This window comes from Prunus persica, chromosome G1 (assembly GCF_000346465.2).
Source record: "Prunus persica cultivar Lovell chromosome G1, Prunus_persica_NCBIv2, whole genome shotgun sequence".
Classification (NCBI taxonomy): Eukaryota; Viridiplantae; Streptophyta; class Magnoliopsida; order Rosales; family Rosaceae; genus Prunus; species Prunus persica.
Genome location: NC_034009.1, coordinates 13,276,585 through 13,294,556, shown reverse-complemented (window position 1 = coordinate 13,294,556; position 17,972 = coordinate 13,276,585). Strand labels below are relative to the sequence as shown.

Here is a 17,972-nt window from a genome sequence, read left to right as displayed (position 1 = left end):
AAAGATCTTTGTTATCTTTCTCCTATTTTGTTGAAAGATCCGCCCATTCTTTATGGTCTTCCCAGTGTTGGCTGAATCGCATAGCTTAAGTTGCATCAATATTCTTCACGTTGAGGTGGGAACAGACAACATTTTTCTACGGAGAATACACGTTTCTCAATTTCTTCGTTGTATTGTAGACTATATAAGGGATGACATATTTCTCATCTTTCTTGTCGCTGGGCTCTTTGGTCGACAACTCGTTAAACTTGTTGAATGGCTTGTCGGGCATTTGTTGTTGGTTGGGTGCAGTTAGAAGCTTGGGCATGGGAACATATGTTGTCAACAATATTGTTGAAAACTCCATCTTGCAAAATGCGTGAATGCAAAGGCGATCTTAAAGACCTAAAATTGAAATGGCAAAGATACTTCATTTAAAGCCAATGATAATGTTTAAAAAAATATATTTTTCCTCTTTTCGTAAAGCCAAATACAAAATATTTATATTATAAATAACATATAAACAAATTGGAAAGCTTTGAAGGTATAATGAAATTGAAGAAAACAAAAAAATAGGTAAGTAAAATCAAAATAAATAATAAGTAAGAAAGTAAATTTGCTATGGTGAAGCACGTCAAAAACGCTATCCTAAAGCCTTTGTAACCTCCCTACGTGCAGGTACTGACGGTCTACAAGACTCCAAGATACGACCCCTTATACACAAACTCATGATCCGCTATGAGCACGTTCATAGACAGATATAGGTATCCAAGTCATATAACCATTGCCCAAAATAATAATAATATAAAGTAGAGAATATATGTAAAAGTAGAAAAGGAGAGAATTAGAATGTGTATGTGATATTCTGATAGTGTATTGTGTGTGTATCAAATGTGAAGGAGGAATGGCCTTTTATAGGCATCCAAAAACATGTAACCTTCACCAACCATAAAAGTTCACCAACCAAAAAAATTAAGGCATTCACCAACCAGAAATAAAACCTAAATATTAAATATTTATAACCCCCACAATAAATAAATTAAAAAAGCTAAAATAATTAAATAAATAAAATGGTTAAATTTTTAAAGCCTTTTTAAAATTCCAACAGATAATGCCGAGGCTAAACGGGCTAAGGCTTCGGCATCAATATTGTCTGCCATGGGAATCTGATGGATCAAACAATTTAGCAATGAAGGTTTTTAAAATACTTCGCCTTACCATGAATGGCAGCCTACTTCATGTCATAAGTGGTCTAATTGTTGTTGTGAACCAGTTAACGGAAGTTGGAGTCCCAAAGGCCACTCTTAAATGTACAAAAGGCCGCTTAGTCATCAGTTTCTAGACACATGGATATTCATGGCTAAATCGGGCAGTGTAAAGACAGTCAGTTTGAATCATGAAGTGGTTGAGGAAGATTTACTTCAGCTAGTCGAACAAGTCAATTGTGCCTAGTTCCAATCGATAAAACTAGTTAAGGGTTGCACCAATGAGGGTGAAGGGGAATAAAAGGCAGTGGCCTTCATCACTGAGTCCCTTACAATCGAATGCCCATTAAAAGGTATGCATATGAGTTGGAGCGTCTTCAACCTTTGTGTAGAACAACACTCTGGGGGCTTGAACATTTTTCTCCTACTTGAAGGTTTTGATTTGCTCAGTAGATTAGTCTGGTTGCAGCATGCTCCAGACTAGTAGTTAGGATTAAGATATTTCTTCTTCAAGTTGCTTGACCTTTTGGATGAGGAGACACATGATGGGGTTGGCATTAGGGGATTCGTCTTCTGCCCAGCTATAAGGGTGAGCCTCATTAGCAGGATGTTCTACCAAACAGTAAGGTCGGAATCAATATAATTTAGCCAATCCACATCTAATCCAATATAGATTGGATTGTGATTTTTCCAATCCAATCTGATCGAATTAGAGGTTTAAATTTAATCCAATCTGATCCAATTGATATTGGATTGGATGATTGGTTTTGATAATGAAAAAAAAAGACGATAATGAAATATAAAGCATTTATCGTTAGGTATTATCTAATCAAACATATTAATAGACGTAAATATAAATTATAAATGAAATATTAGAGAAAATTGTTTTGATTCTATAATATATTATTATAGAACATAACTCCATCAAATGACTTAAAATGTTTAGAAAATTTTTCAATTACAAATACATACTCGAACAAATCCTCTAATCCAATCCAATCATGTCGCCAAATCATCGAAACCGATTAATCATAATCAAAATAAGGAGTTAAATTCCTATTACGAATACTCATGTGTTTACTTCACATGGATGAATCAAAATGTGAGTGGGATCCACACAAAATCAGGAATTCAACTCTTGATTTTGGACGAATTCAACTCTTGATTTTGGAGGAATTGGACTCTTAGGTGGGAGGTGGTATTCTAACTTCCAGAGAACTAACGTATTAGGAATTCACCTCTTTTACCCATTATATCCTCACAAAATTTTAAATACTCCAAATTTGTCATTTACTTTAACCCAACAATGAGGGCAATTTTGCATTCAATTTGGTTTCAATTCCAATTCTTGTGAATTTAGTAAACAACTTATAAGGAATTAGTACAACTTATACCCCAATTCAATATGGTTTAGTAACCAAATTCAATAGAATCTGCAATCTAACTATCATCAATCCAACTCCTTCTTAATTCAATTCATCCTTAATTCAATTCCTCCTAATCCGATTATGGACTAGTAAACATGTCATTACAGAAATGAGAATCATTGTCTATACCATATAAATTATTAAAACATATAATTAGTTATGTGTTTAGAATTTTTAAAAAGTATTGACGTGAATTGTAATTTCGATGTGTTTTTAGTGCCATTCAATAAGGTTCTTTGAAAAGTGAACTTGGTCTTTTTCAAAAGTTTTGAACTTCGAGAGAAATAAAGTTTGAGGAATGCTAAGTACCTTTTTTTATGTGGCCTTTTCCTTCTTGTATTGTTCATTTATTTTATGTGTATTTTACTCACACATAAAGTTATGTATTTAATGTAAAATACTAATATTTAACTTTTAATGAGTACTAAAATTTTAAATGTAACAAGAATAAATCTATATGCGAGTGAAATACATGTTACATAAAATGAATAGAGAATGCAAGAAAAGAAAGACGAGAGAGGAAGTAACGCATTTCTATTCTAGTAAAGTTTTCATATTTGCACCTCCATATTTTAAAACTTTCCTCTCTTTTTTTTCCTAGGTCAAAAGTCACTTTTGGTCCCTGTAGATTGCCTCTTTTTCACTTTTAGTCCATGTAGTTTCAATTCGGTCACTTTTGCCATTACCCTCCATTTGGATGAGGGAAAATAACTCGAAATTTAGCTAAAAGTCAAGAATTTAAGAGGAGAAATTGACAATTCTCTTATTTGGCAACTTAAGGGCATAATTTATTAAATGACGCGCGGAAAAAAATCATGGAAATTTGGACATCAAATTCGCAAGTTTAATTTCCACCAAAATATGCCTCATTTCACAATTTTCATAGTGTTATTTACAAAATTCGACATACATAAATCCAAACACTAAAATCTTCAATTGCCGGAAATTGAAATTATGGAAATCTAAATTCCGTCATTTTAGAAATCTATGTAATTTTTAATTCCTTCATCCAAACGGAGGGTTACAGTTTCATGATTGTAGCAATTTAAGAAAAATTAAAGATTTTCGTCAATTTTTTAAACTCATTCAAGGGTATTTATGTCCAATTCTACAATTTCAACCATTTTATTCAAGCTAAAACTATTCATTTCATGTTATGGTGTGAAAATGAGAATTTGGGTTTAGGGTTCTTCCAAAAGTCAGGTTTCTATTGTGAGATTTGGGAAAATTTGCCAAGGGCCCTAACATGAAATGAAGATTTTAAGCTTGAATAAAGTAGCAGAATTGTACATAAATATCCATGACGATGTGAATAAAATTGACGGAATTCTTTAGTTGTCCTTAGAGCATGTCTAATGCAGAGGCAAAGGGCAAAGGGCAAGGGGCTAGGTGCTGTTTTAGCCTCTCAAAATGGTACTATTCACAAAATCTAGCCTCTCAAATTTTTTGTGGTTCTAGTGGTGGTGAGGGGTTAGGTGCTAAAAATCAAAACTTGTTATTTTAGTTTATTATTATTTTATTTATGATAAAAATCAAAGCATAAGAAAAGCAACACAAAAATAAATTTTTGAGCCATACTTTGGAACAACAAATTTCAGCAAAATGAAAAAAGACAAACAAGTAGAAATGTTTGGAGTAATTATTTTTTAGGCGAGAAGGTGATGAACAAAAGAAAAAAAAAAGGTTAGCAAATTGGTAACTTGAAAAAACCACTTTGTGGCCAGGGGCAAGCCGAACCTGGAGCAGGGATTAATCTCACCCTTCAAGTGTGGACACACCTCATAATATTTACAAAAAAAAACACACAAAAACAAAAAATTCCAACAACTATACCCGTTAGGCCATTTCCATTGAGGGCACCACATGGTAGCTCATCGATGGTCATTGCAATCGGAAAAGTCAGCAAAAATTGAGCCTTTTTTTCAAAAACTGACCTTGGGGCCCAGTCTTACCCAGGCCAACAATTTGGCAAAATCAGCCTCTTAGGTCTTCTCCAACCCATGAGGAGCTAAACCCAAATTTTCCCCCACCAAAAAGTAACTATTTGGGTTTTTCCCGAACTCAAATTGTTTTTCCTCCAATCCCTCCGGACTCAAATTTTAAGTCCACAACTTTATTAAATTGTTTAAGAATGGCTTAAGTCTAATTTTTTTTTTTTTTAGGTTAACTTTTCTTCATTCAATCTTTTTCAATAACTTCATAATTAAATTTTTTGAACAATTTGACCTAAAAAAATTGAAATTCCACAAATATAATTTGACCTAGATTAATTTAAAATATTGATTTGACCATTGGATTTAAATTTCAGCTGTTGGATCTTTTTTTTTTTTACCATTAAAATAATTTAGATTTAATCTAGATCGTTAATTTAAGTTACATTTAGAATAATAATAAAAAAAATCAAATTCAATTGTACAAGCAGACAAACAGTAGCTTGACAAGTGGCTGTAGCAGCAGCCAAACAACAACAGTCCAGTAGGTCAGTTGAGGCCCACGTCAGATGCTGTGCACATGGGGCTGTTTTAGGTGCAGTGGACTCCATTGAATAGTGTTGGGTCCAGGTAATATTTGGACCCATATTTGGGTCCAAATTTGAGTCCCTTATTTTCTTGAGTTGTGAGCAGTTTTGGACAATATTTTAGATTTAGGTCCTTGATTTGGAGATGGCGTTATTTTGCCTTAGGCGAAACTAAACTGGGCCAAACACATACATTAGAAAGTGTGTTTTTTCATTTGAGGCCGGATCTGGACGTAGTCCGGGAAAGCTCTTAAATTGCTACAATCATGAAACAATAACGGTAAAAGTGACTGAAAAGTACCCTTGGCCTTTTTTCTGTACCCTCCTTCTCACTTTTCTCCTAGATAGTGGAATGCTGTAATGGAATGGAGGTTCTCTTCAAAATTACAGACAAATGCGGGGAATGTTGTTGTAAGGGAGTAAATGGAGGAGAAGTCGCAATCCCTGGAAAACAAAAGCAAAAGCAAGAAGACCATCTTATCGGAATTGGAGTTGGACGACGAGCCCTTCACAGAAGAAGACCTCCAAGCCATTGAAGCCGCATTCGAAGCTGCCACTTCTTCCTCTCTCCCCAAAAAGCGACGGCCCAGCCCATACGACGACTCCGACGGCGACGATAAAACCCAACAACACCACTGCAGGATTGCCCGCCGCCGCCTGCCCAGTTCAGTTCTCGCTCTCCAGCATCCAAACGCATTCTCTCTCTCCCCTTGTCGTCAAGGTCTGTTGCCTCTGATCATTCATTGTAAATTTTAGTATTCAATAGTTCATAGCTTTTTCAATTTTTCAATTTTGAATTTTGATTGAAACGCTAGATAATGTAGGGGTTTTAATTTGTTTAAACATGCTCTTGACAATTGTTGCATGAGGGCACCTGTCAATTGTCGTAAATCAGTAGAAAATGTGCTCTTGAATTTTGTTAAGATTATATTGAGAGCCTAATGTTGGATTTTGAGATTGCAGTTTAGGAGAGCATTACGTGATTTTTCATGTAGGGAAGGGAAGCAGCATAATGACTTTAGGTTTTCGTGTTATGGCGCAACACCTGAAGTTTTTGAAAGGCTTTATAAGGTCATACAGAGTCTAGCTAATCTAGTGCAACAGTATTTTAGGCTGGATTGGACACCAGGCAGTTTTTATGAGTACATATGATAATGATAAGCCTCAAGGAAAGGTTTCATCGGAAATACTTCACAAGGGGAGTGTGGGACCACAAGGAATTGGAGTTCATGAAGTTGGTACAGTTGGTATAGAGGAGCTACGAAATGCATAAATATAAATCTAGGTTTGATGAGTGCATTTTACTCCTTACTTGTGGCCTGTGAGCTCAGTATAAAATTTGTGCGGAGTCTAAGATGAAGCATCATTATAAAAGTCTCAACTCTGAAGTTGACATCTTATTTTGAGTTTGTGGACATAGCACAGATAGTAGAAATGTACTGTGGGGGCCAGTCATGGTATTTGTGAACAGAAAATAGCGATCTAGATTCCAACTACCAAGTGAGAAGAAAACCTGGGAACTTAAGAGGTGAAGATCAAGAGTGATTGACAGTGGATCATTATCTAGAGATCTATTTGATTTCGCCTACATTGCAGGCAGAAAAAAAAGAAAGGCCAATCGTATTGGGAGAACCATGCATGCCTCAAGCCTTGCCAGGTGTCTCACATAATGAGCGATTGTCCTTTCCTTAGGGATGTTGATAGCTAAGCCTCATCATCGTACATGCCGTTATTTATCTTATCCATCATATGGCTTGCCACATGGGTTATCATCTGCCATTTTCTTTTGAATATATGCAGTATATTGTATTAAATTATCTTTTAGATCTTTACTTTAACTAGTCTTCCTTCGGTTATAGGTACATTTGGTGGTCTATGTTGTACATGTTCCTATCACATTAACTTACTTCTGTTAACTTATCACTAACTGGGTTCACTCCCAGTGTTTTTCTATTGTATTGATTTTTAATTGTCTTTTCAAGTCACTCCTACCATCCATATTAATATTTTCATTCCCACTACATGGTTGTGTTGCTCTTATGTGTGTCTAACACTTTGCCCCATAAAACTAGCTACTAAAAGAATTGAGAATTTATGATGTCAGTCAGAAAGATTATTGTCTCCAAATCAGTGTTAACAGATGCCCTCCTTACCAGCTCTAAAACTGCATGAGTTCTCATAGATGACATTAATAGCCACTCCGATAGGACAACTGAAACTTGGGCTATTGACTTTCTCTTGCTATACTTGCAAGATGATCTATAATAACAATCACAGAATCTGTGTAAAAATCCTTTGCTTTAAGAGTTGATGACAGGAAGCTTTTGATAGATTTGATCCTCTTGGATATCCAAGATTTTACCGCGCATGGATTAAACTTTTGCCCATCATGTAACTTGACTGTTTTATGGAGTTCCTATATTTCAAGAGAAGCTGAATTTTTATTTAAGGGGAAGTTTAGGTGGGGTTTTTAGGTGTAAATGACATTTATGGTGGTTAAGTTAATAATGAGATAAATTTAAGGTTTTTTTTTAGAATCCCCTGATGCGGTTTGTAGGTTCTTCCTATGAAAAATTCCTATAACCTCAGAAGGGATAAGATCGGACCATCAGACAAATCATATCTATCAAAATTATTTTAGCTTGATACTCGAGCAAGGGCTTTTTAACACTGTGACACGTGTTCAGTGCAGTTAGGTTAAGGTTTTAGCATAATATTTGTCTTCTCAAATGCAGTTAGGAGGAATGATATTAATGACCATTGAAGGTTTTGCCAATTTTTAATGGTTTTTATTTGCTTGCATATGTTTTGGACTCTCTGCAGCCTTTTTATACAGAAGTTGTTTAATTTAATTTTTCTTAAGATACATAATGCTGTACTACATTATTTATTTCCTAAAGCAGCCAATATAAGGATGAGATATCCTGTGATGAAGTTTGGAGGTCAGATTACATATAGCAGGACTGCAGTTCAAGTAGAGAAAGCTGCCATGGAGGTTCTAAAGATTATTGAAGCAAAGGAAAAACAAGCGGGCCAAACTGCAGTTGGATTTGACATTGAGTGGAGACCCACATTCCAAAGAGGTTGGTGTTAGATTTGTCTAATTCTCTCAAACTTGATGCATTCTCTCTGACTCTCTACCCACACTTCCTCCTCCTCTTCTTTCAAGGTGGTCATTTTCGGAAACCAACTCTCCACCTTCTCCATCTTTCCTACTTTCCTATTGTTTAGACTTCTACAGCTATAGGCCAAGAAGGAAGAGACTGGTTCCCACCAAGAGTAGATCTCCAGCTTATTTTTTCATTTTTTAAGATAACTTTATCATTATTATTATTGTGCTAAAAAAAATGTAAAGACTGATAACTTAAAACAATCAGCTTTACTATGGTGCTAAAGAACTGTTTCCTCTTGTCCCTAAGAAAACTATTCTCTCTTTCTATCTCTACATTTAGAATGGGATGAAGGCTTTTCTTGTTAGAAAATAGCTGTATATTGGAAGAATAATGTCCGAATATTCGATATGGATAGAGGGAACTGGTGTGCAAAATTAGTTAGGGCCAGCAACAAGCTAGAGCCAAGTTTTTTATTGGTTCAGTTACATTTTGGCCTTGATTGCAACTTCTCCCCTTGTGAAACAGTGAAATAATAGATATTTCAATATGACTTTAAAAGCAGATGGGGATTCAAGACCTTTGATTTATTTTGTTTTGTCTTTTGACTGGAAGGCGTAAGGAGGGGCCATTTGGGTTATAACTTTGGTCTTTGATAAATCATGACGATAATTTATCCGGAAGGCAGAGGAGGATTCCAGAACCTTTTTTGTATTTTATGCATTTGAAAATCTCGGCTTTGTTAGGGAATACTAAAATATTTATAGTGTTTTGGCTGTTGATGTTTCATTCTTTTATATGCTCTGTTGTTTATTCGTCATTTGTTGCTCTGTCTTTTCCATATGCTTTTCAACATGTTTCTGGCAAATGTATGTCATAAATGTTCCCCGTTGACCTTTTTGGCCGAATGGCTTATGAACCATTTCTATGATGGATTTATCCGATTAAACATGAGGTTGTTATTCATTATTCTTGGAGTGGGGTTCAGTTTTGTTTTATGAATAAATACATCAACTTAGACTTGCTGGATTTCATCATTGGGAAAGCCTAAAATGCAGGTGTTCCACCTAGGAAGGCTGCGGTTATGCAGATATGTGTAGACACAAGTTGTTGTCACGTGATGCATATTGTTCATTCTGGGATTCCTCAAAGTCTGCAGTTACTTCTCGAAGATGCATCAATTTTGAAGGTCGATAACATATATTGTACAGACTTACTACATCTGCCACCCAGATACACGAAATGTTTCTTTCTGGATCTTACAATACATTATTCTAATATAATATGTGATCCATGGCACAGGTTGGACTTGGCATTGCCGGTGATTCTGTTAAGGTTTTTAAAGATTATAATGTCTCTACTAAAGCTGTTGAAGATCTTAAATATCTAGCTAAACGAAAGCTTGGTGGAGGTCTGCAGAACTGGGGTCTTGCATCTCTTACTGAGAAGCTAATATGCAAACAGGTAATCTTTTTGTTTTTCTCTGCCTTCCACTATTCTTTGTTGCTTCTAATTAGTACTGGTTCTTGGAAATCTCAGCAAAACTACTAAAGAGAAGGAATCCCAGTAGTGTCTGTTCTGCCTAAATTATTGTCTGTTACTGGATCTGTCTATTAGCCTGAATTGTGCTGGATTATAATGTAATTGTTTTCGTTGCTCCAGCGGTCCACTGGAATTTGACCTGTAACCTAATTAGTGGTTTTTGTAGCTGGTTCATAAGTTTAGGTAGGAATTCCTGTTAATGTTTCAAAACATTGCAGCTTTTGAAACCCAACAAAATTAGATTGGGAAACTGGGAGGCCAAGTTTTTATCAAAGGAGCAGTTGGAGTATGCTGCTATTGATGCATTCACATCATGGCATCTGTATGAGGTTAGTTAATTATCAAAACTTAAAATCTTCTTTATCTGTGATTAATTAGAGGCTGTCACCATAAGGATGACTAATGATATTCTATCATTTAAGGTGTTAAAGAGCCTCCCTAATGCTGAAAAAGTTACACCTGACAATCAGAGTGAGGAACTGCAAGCTGTATCATCGTAACGAAGTTCAGAGGGAGAACCCACAAGCTGTACATTGTAATGAATTTCTCTTGTAACATCAGGATTAAATTATAAAAGAAAGCATAATCATATTTTACCCCCTTGTTTATCATCCTGTTAGCCTCTGCAGCGCTGCCCTTGATATTCTCAGGAATAGAGGGGTTCATCATGCTGAGATATTGTCCAGATGCAGAAGATCATGTCGGTTTCATGTATGGGGTTCAGGTTTATGCCATCTTCTTAAATAATTTTTCAGAAATACGTTATTGTGTTATTCTTTTTCCAATTAAATTCTGAGATGAGCAGTATTGAACCATTGTATTGAAGCAATTTTAAAATTTCCTCTGTGTGGACTCTTGTCTTGTTGTATTATAGATTTGGGCTTCAAGGCAACTTTAGACCTTTAAGAGAATGGGACTTCAAGTTATGGTTGGGCTGTAGTGCGTATCACATCCCTGCAATTGGAAGTCTGAGCTACTTGCCTGTTGATCCACAACTCCATTCACTCTTCCCGTTGTGAAGAGCTCATGGGTAACCGACTTGTAAGGAAATGGTGCCCAAGAGCTCGTAAAGATACGATATTTTTCTAATGTGAAATCTTGAATCCTAACACTCTCGCCTCTATTTTTAATTCACACCCAGATGCGCCTTCTTCCAGTACAAATAAGAGGAGTTTCAATTAGTTTTGCATTCATTTGACTATAGTTGAAAGTTTTTTAGCAAAACCCTATCAGTTCTTTTAGATACCACTTCGTGTTAATGAAACTAATTGCCCTTATAATAACATCAAATCAAAGTGATAGTGAACCCTCGACAACCATAATGCCACAGAAAAAGTGAATTTGTTCAAGGATAAGGACTAGACAACTGAAAGCAAAAGTTACGAGGCCTTAATCTACTTTAAAAACTTTCCTAACCAAATAACTATCCTCAAGTGTAAGGATTCTCTGCACCCAATGGATGATCCCCAAATATGCAAAAAGGTTGTCATGAATTCACCACAAAAGTAGTCTTGTGTCTACAATCTCAAGGTCGATATATTTTTAAAGTGATTCACCTTCAAACGATCTAGCTCTAGAAATGTCCAACGAGTTCACTAGTCTACTACTTCTACGATTCTTCTACTGGCTGATTAGGTTTATCTATCTGGGATCAAGAAAGCTCTACCTATCTCCTACAAAGATGCTATCGAGACGAAAATCCTAATTTGATTAGTCATACATGTGTAGGTGGCTATTAGCCGTTGATGTTATACAAATTCTCTTTAGCATCGCTCGTAAATTCTTTGAATTCAACCACAGTAGATAAGAGGTATGCCAAAGTAGTAAACAAAAAGCAAGGCCCTATCCCTACGCGTAGTAGCCTGTAGTTAAGGGAATTATAATAACCCCTCATTGGAGGCAATGGACTCAATATTGGACATAGAGGATGCTTGTTATTGGGTTGCTGTTGGATGCCGTGACCTGTTATCACGACCAAAGCTGGCTTGACCATGATGGGTTGAGATTTGTCCAAAACTAAAACTTGTATGAAGTGAAAAAAAGTTCGAGCTTCCCCTCTTCAGCATCATTAATTGTTGCAAATTAAAGATGAGAGCTGGCTGGAATTGCTCAGTTAGGCACATCTTTCGTGAACAGAACTGTGCTGCGAATGCCTTGGCTGCTAAGAGTTTTGAGTTTGATAATGGTCTGCAGATTTTTGACAAGGCAAAAGAAAAAAAAAAGGTTCGAGCTTAAGTCTACTCTAGTCTGTAGCCTTCTGTATAGCTTCGCTCTCACTAACAGTAGGTCTGTAAAGGAGAAAATCTTACATGCATTCGGGTGTATTATCTTTTCTTTCTATAACACTTATCACGGGACCTCATCGTAGTTATGTAACAAAGTACTCTTAAGAAAAGAGAGAGATACATACACCTCGGACATTTTTCCCTATTGATTTCTCGTAATTGGATGTCTTGGGGTGATGACATGGCATCATCCGTTGAAAGGTGAGGAAAAAATTCATCTTGACAGTGCCCATGGAACATATATGTCAATCAAGGAAATGAAACATTTATATATTTGTGGTTGCATAACAATAAAAAAATAAATTATCACATGGACGGATAAGAAAAACTTTTGAAATAATAGGGCAAATAATTGAAACGTTCATAAAAAAAGGTTATAGTCTAAGAACTTCATTTTACTTTATATGTTATAGAAGAAAAAAAAAATTAATCATGTTATATCTCGGCCATGTAATAATACTAACTTCCGTTTTTATAAAATGAGTGGACGACGAACTTATATTTTAAGATATAATATTAATAAACAAAACACGTATTATAACGTAGTAAATCAGTAACAAGACAGCCACACAAAAAGAATTAAGTCTTAATCATTCTTTTTCTTTCTGACACTTGAATCTTAATCATTGTAAGTATATGACAGGACGCCTGATAGTAATCACACTTACTAACCAAGACGTGTGCGAAAGTGATTAGTAACCCCAATTATATTAAGATATATACTTCCAACCGAGTGATCCAAATAGTAAACTTTGTCATCTGGTTAGATTTGTCCCCTCAAAAACACGTAAACCATGTTCATATGTGTAAATTTTCAATGTGCTCTGGTGGTGGCCCCATGCTTTATGGTCTGAAGCTCACTAATTTCCAATTTGAATGGAAGAAAGATACAAAGTGATAAGCCTCCTGCATGTGCTGCGTGGGCCTAACCCTTTCATTTCATGGCACCTCTCTCTCTCTCTCTCTCACTCAACAAATATTGGCCATGCATGCCATGTGCCAATGTGGCTAGCTACCAACGGTGACATGTACTGAATCGTAAAGTGCAAGGGACTGTGACAAATTAAGAAAACCTAAGAGATTATAAAAGCTGACACAATTGTACGAAAGATATATTATAGGGAATTTGGTTTGGTTTATGCCTAGTTTCTAGGTTTTCCTTTCTTGTTGCAAACGAATTATAACGTTTCTGTTTTTGTTTTTTGTTTTTTTTTTTGGGTGAAAAAGTAGTATATGCGTTGTCAATTTGATTATTATTGCTTGCATTGTAAACTGATTCGTGTCATAACAAGATGATTTGTGATGAATTAATATATCTTCTTGTTGGGGTATCTCATTATTTAAGGACTATACTCAGAATATATAAAAATTTCTTCTTTAATTGCAAGTTTCCCAGGTTTGTTTTTGGTTACAGCAAGACTATAATGCACATAAGTCTCATTGAACTTCATAGAAATTAGATGATAATTGGATTACGTACATTTTGAGATGGCCAAAAAATGCCGTTAGAGTGATCACTCTTGGGAGCTTGTTTTTTCGCCTTTTCTGAAAAATAATGAAAATATTCACGATAATAACTAAATTTTTAAATAACTATCGATTTTGATGAATTTTCGTATTTATATTCTTGATTGAGGATCTAAAAAGAAAAATTAGATCATGTCGTTAAGTGGTTAAAATGGGTGGTTAATGAGTGCTTGAACCCTATATATATTGTGCCTATAATGAGACGTTGTGGCAAAGCTTTTTTTTCTTCAAAAATACAAAGGAAAAACTTACAAAGAAGATCCTCCATGGATCTTAAAACCAAAATGATCAAATCATAATAAATGTAAAACATAATAAGGAAAGTGACTAAACCAAATACGTATACGATGAAGAGTATGTTCTAAATTTACTAAAGAATCTGCGACCATATTGGTTTCTCAAAAATTATGTCTAATGCGAACCATTTTAAAATTGTGAAAAAGAGTCATTAAACTCATGTATTGTCTGGTTTAGCGATAAATAGAAATTTCATCAATTAAAAATCTCAGAGAGAGCACCGTCATTGACCACCGGCCCCTGCCCTCCAACAATTATTTTATTTAACCACATAATTAAACTGAGATTAAGGCCTGAGGAGAATCATCAATTTAATGCAGACATGTTACCACCATGAATAATATGCATCTGTATTGATTATTATTATTATTTCTTTCTTTTTCCAGTATGTCCTGAAAGTCGTACTCTAGACAAAATAATTTTTTGTCTCGAGACAAAATGGGGAAGAAAAAAAAAATTTGTCGGCAGCAGAGGTCGGTGTGGTAATATGCTATGTATATTCAGCGGATGATCAGGAAGAAAGCATGAATAAAAACAAACAAGTGTAGGGCCTTTGTAGTTTTACTCGTTCGAATCATTACCCTAAAAAACAAACAACGCTGACACAATAGATTCTAAGCCTAGAATCAACTGTGACAACTGCATAACTTGGACTGGATGCAGGAATTATTCTACTTCCTTTTTCGCAAGTAAATCTTCTCTATATAACTCTTCTTTTGTGTAAGATATTTTTGGAGGTGTGTTCGATTGAGATTTTAATAGATTTCACGCACGTATTCTTCAGCGTAAATTCTATATAAATTTTAATGAAGTTTGTTAAATCTTCATCATCCTAAACTTTAATGAATTTGAATAGACTTCCGTGGATTTTCACGAAATTTTTAATGGTCTATTTTCTAGGACAAGGTGTGGGCCTTGCTGCAGGTACAATTATAACTTTCTTACTAATGGTCTTGTTGACTAGCTCTTGGCATGCAAATTCCAGAACGCTTAAGAGCTAACGCATGAGTTGGTCATCTAGCTCAAGCAATGATAACAAATACGTCAAGCTTATTTCGTTAGTGGTAGTGACCATGAACAAAGGCGACACAACAAAAGATTAAGAGCTAATTTGACACGGCATGCAAATCAAATGTTTGCCAAGAACCATATAATAAGGGTATGGTAGTCAAGTACACAATTCAGGATCCGATTAACCGAAGTAAACTGTAGATAACAAAAGCTTTGCCCTACATATATTGACGAAGAGAAGTAGTATCCAGAAGCAATAAGCGAGCAACATCAAGTAGTTGGTGATGAGTGAAAGGTGTACAAGTTTGATGCATTATTCTTTGTTCCCAAAAAAAAGAATTGAGACAAGCTATGAATGACATACTCTCTGCCATTGTCAAAATGAAGAATTTTAATCTGGCCTGGAATTAGGTTGACAACGTAGAATGAAAGTCACACTACAATAGTCACCAAAAGAGGCATTTTTGGTGACTAAAGCCTTTAGTTATCAAGTGTCACTAAATAATAGTGACTGTTGTCACTTTTTTCTGTAGTGTCACGAGCACATGCAAAAACATCACACTCTTTTAAGCCACTAGATAAACCCAAGTCATCTAGGTGTACAATTATCAATCAAAGTATAATAAAAAATAAAAAAAAACCACTTATTCCCACTAGCAGCAACTTTAGTAGGCTCCCAAAGTCACAATAAACTAGCTCAAAAGGTAAGCCAACTTTTATGATTACTCAAATTGAACGAATAGCTAGCACACAAGTCTCACAATAGAAGTTTGGTGTAGCACCATGGGTAAATAATGCAGGAAACAAATATCTTAAACAACCGAAAGACGGATGTCCTCAACGGCAACTTTTTTTTGTGTTTTTTTTGTGTCTGATATTATCGCTCTGGACTTGATAGTGTAGTAGTTGTTGGTAAAGTTAGGTCATATAACCCATCTCCTTTTGCCTCTTGTCTTGAGATCTTGAAAAAAACACAGTAGGAAGAGTAGAAAGTGATAAACAAATTAATGGGTCGAGAAGTTTACTAACAGATAAAATGCTAAAACAAGGGGAATGGACAAGCAATGCATTAGACAAGGACAGTACGTACCATTTGTGCTCGTGATGTAGAGTTTCGAATCTTACCACAGAGAGTATTACATATGTTAGGGTTAAGAGTCATATAATCAAGTGTGTTTGTATCAATGATCCAGCTGCAAGTGGGGGGAGAAGTAATGCATATAACATTAAGGTTACCAGGCTGAGCTTCATTGTTATTATTGGCCATTTCTCATCTTCGATCTTAGCTAGGGGGACCAAGGGTACTCTATATGTGGTTAGGTTCTTGCTCTCTCTTTGCAGTTGAGCAGGTAAGGCTACTCAATTAGTCCGACGACCAAACCCATATGCGTAGAGAAACTCGCCTAATCACCGAAGACATGACCCATTTTTTTGTTACTATTATTATTCCCTATATCAATAATACCAACGCTCTTTTCTCAAAAAATGAAAATCAAACAAATGAAGAAACTAAGTATGAAATGTTGGGAGAAAATAAAATGGCGAAATAGTTTGATGAATAGGAATATATATAATGAATTGCAGTTTATTATTCTAACATTATATTGCAAACGGCTCAAAGTCCCACTACGGATATTAATAATCTTGAGCAAATTAGACATTTTATTTTTATTTTTTAGCATTAGTAATGAATTTGATCATTTGTCAAGTAGTCTGTTATTATTTGATTCATCTAAAAGGATAAAAAGAGAACTCTGATATGACAAGTTTAGCTAGAGGAGAAGACAAGCTTTTTGTGAGAATGACAAAGCCTTAGCCACGTATCTCATGATGCCAACCACAAAGCAACTCTATTTCATTTTCGTAATTTTTTTTTTCCTTTTGGTTTAATAACAAATTTCTTTTTCTGGTAAGGAAACACATATAGGTCTTTTTAATGTTCCTTGTTGAGAGATTAACTTATATTAATTACCTTGGAGTCTCTATCCATTCATGCTATTTGAGTTAATTAAAACGACTCAAGAATGGATTAAGTTAACAAAAGTCCATAATCACTATCTTAAGTCATATATTATATATAAGAAGTTTGAAGCTAGTGGAATATATATATAGGAGAGGACACACATTATACATCGTTGGATTTAAGCACTTTGGAAGGCTGGGATTGCATTCCACTTTTACGTTTATTTCTCTTTTCAATTCAAACATTTAACAACTCTCAGAATATTAATAAATTTATTTAAAGGATCCGCCACGAGATTAAGTTCTCACTTGACATCGACTATAGTATTCGACTATTTGTCTACCGACAATATAATGGAAAACAAACCTGTAGTCTCCACAATATCCAGAGAAGCCCCATTGCCAGTCCCTTTCCACTTGCTTCACCACTTTCAGTTGACTGATTGAAAAACGACTTTTGTCACCCCTTGAAAATGCCCTCACTGTCCAATTCACATGCTATGCTTTTCCTTTCCTTTTTTTTTTAAAATTCATTTATTTTTAATTTCCCAACTATAAGAAATGTATTTTTGTTTTATTTTTAGGGTAAGCAATGCTGAGGATCAATTTAAATCGCCCAATCGTGACATGATGAAAGCATTTGCAGGAGGAAGCGAGTATTTGAAATAATCTTGCAGTTGGATATCTTCTGAGCTCGGTGGGAATAAACTAATAAGGAACAAATGAGTTGATGTCGGTGGTGAAATGATTTGCCTTGAATGATATTGTCCATAATTTTGAAGCTGGGAACATTCCTTCTTGTGAGTCCTAGAGCCGTACATTGATTTTATTCATGTATTTTTTTATTAATAAAAAAGAGAATATTCGAATTTGAGACTTTTTCGAAAAAAAAATATCACTAGACTAAGAGCTAATAGGTCGTTAAGATCATGCAACTCCATTAAAACTATTGTAGCAATTTTAGCACGAATCTTTTATTATTTGGGCACATAGACTTGTGCATTTTGAGCATTTTTTACAGTGTGATTGAAAAGTCCCTCAAGCACGTTGTTTTCTTTTTCCTTTCATTTACAAACAAGTGCATTTCGGGTGCTCTTCAATCTGCTAGC

At 35.2% G+C, this 17,972-nt stretch overlaps 1 protein-coding gene across 1 annotated transcript; it reads left to right on the top strand.

Annotated features, from left to right (window-relative positions):
* Positions 5,422 to 10,944, top strand: LOC18789581 (Werner Syndrome-like exonuclease). Its single transcript, XM_020560850.1, has 6 exons — positions 5,422 to 5,850; positions 8,033 to 8,212; positions 9,298 to 9,428; positions 9,542 to 9,703; positions 10,000 to 10,110; positions 10,204 to 10,944. The coding sequence occupies exons 1-6, from the start codon at positions 5,553 to 5,555 to the stop codon at positions 10,279 to 10,281; spliced, it is 960 nt and encodes a 319-aa protein (XP_020416439.1). The 5' UTR covers positions 5,422 to 5,552; the 3' UTR covers positions 10,282 to 10,944.

Excerpts from the sequence above, each read along its gene's own strand:
- LOC18789581 (XM_020560850.1), top strand. The coding sequence starts at position 5,553 with ATGGAGGAGAAGTCGCAATCCCTGGAAAACAAAAGCAAAAGCAAGAAG. Across the intron at positions 8,213-9,297 it reads GAGACCCACATTCCAAAGAG|GTGTTCCACCTAGGAAGGCT; the intron begins GTTGGTGTTAGA and ends CCTAAAATGCAG. Across the intron at positions 9,704-9,999 it reads AGAAGCTAATATGCAAACAG|CTTTTGAAACCCAACAAAAT; the intron begins GTAATCTTTTTG and ends AAAACATTGCAG.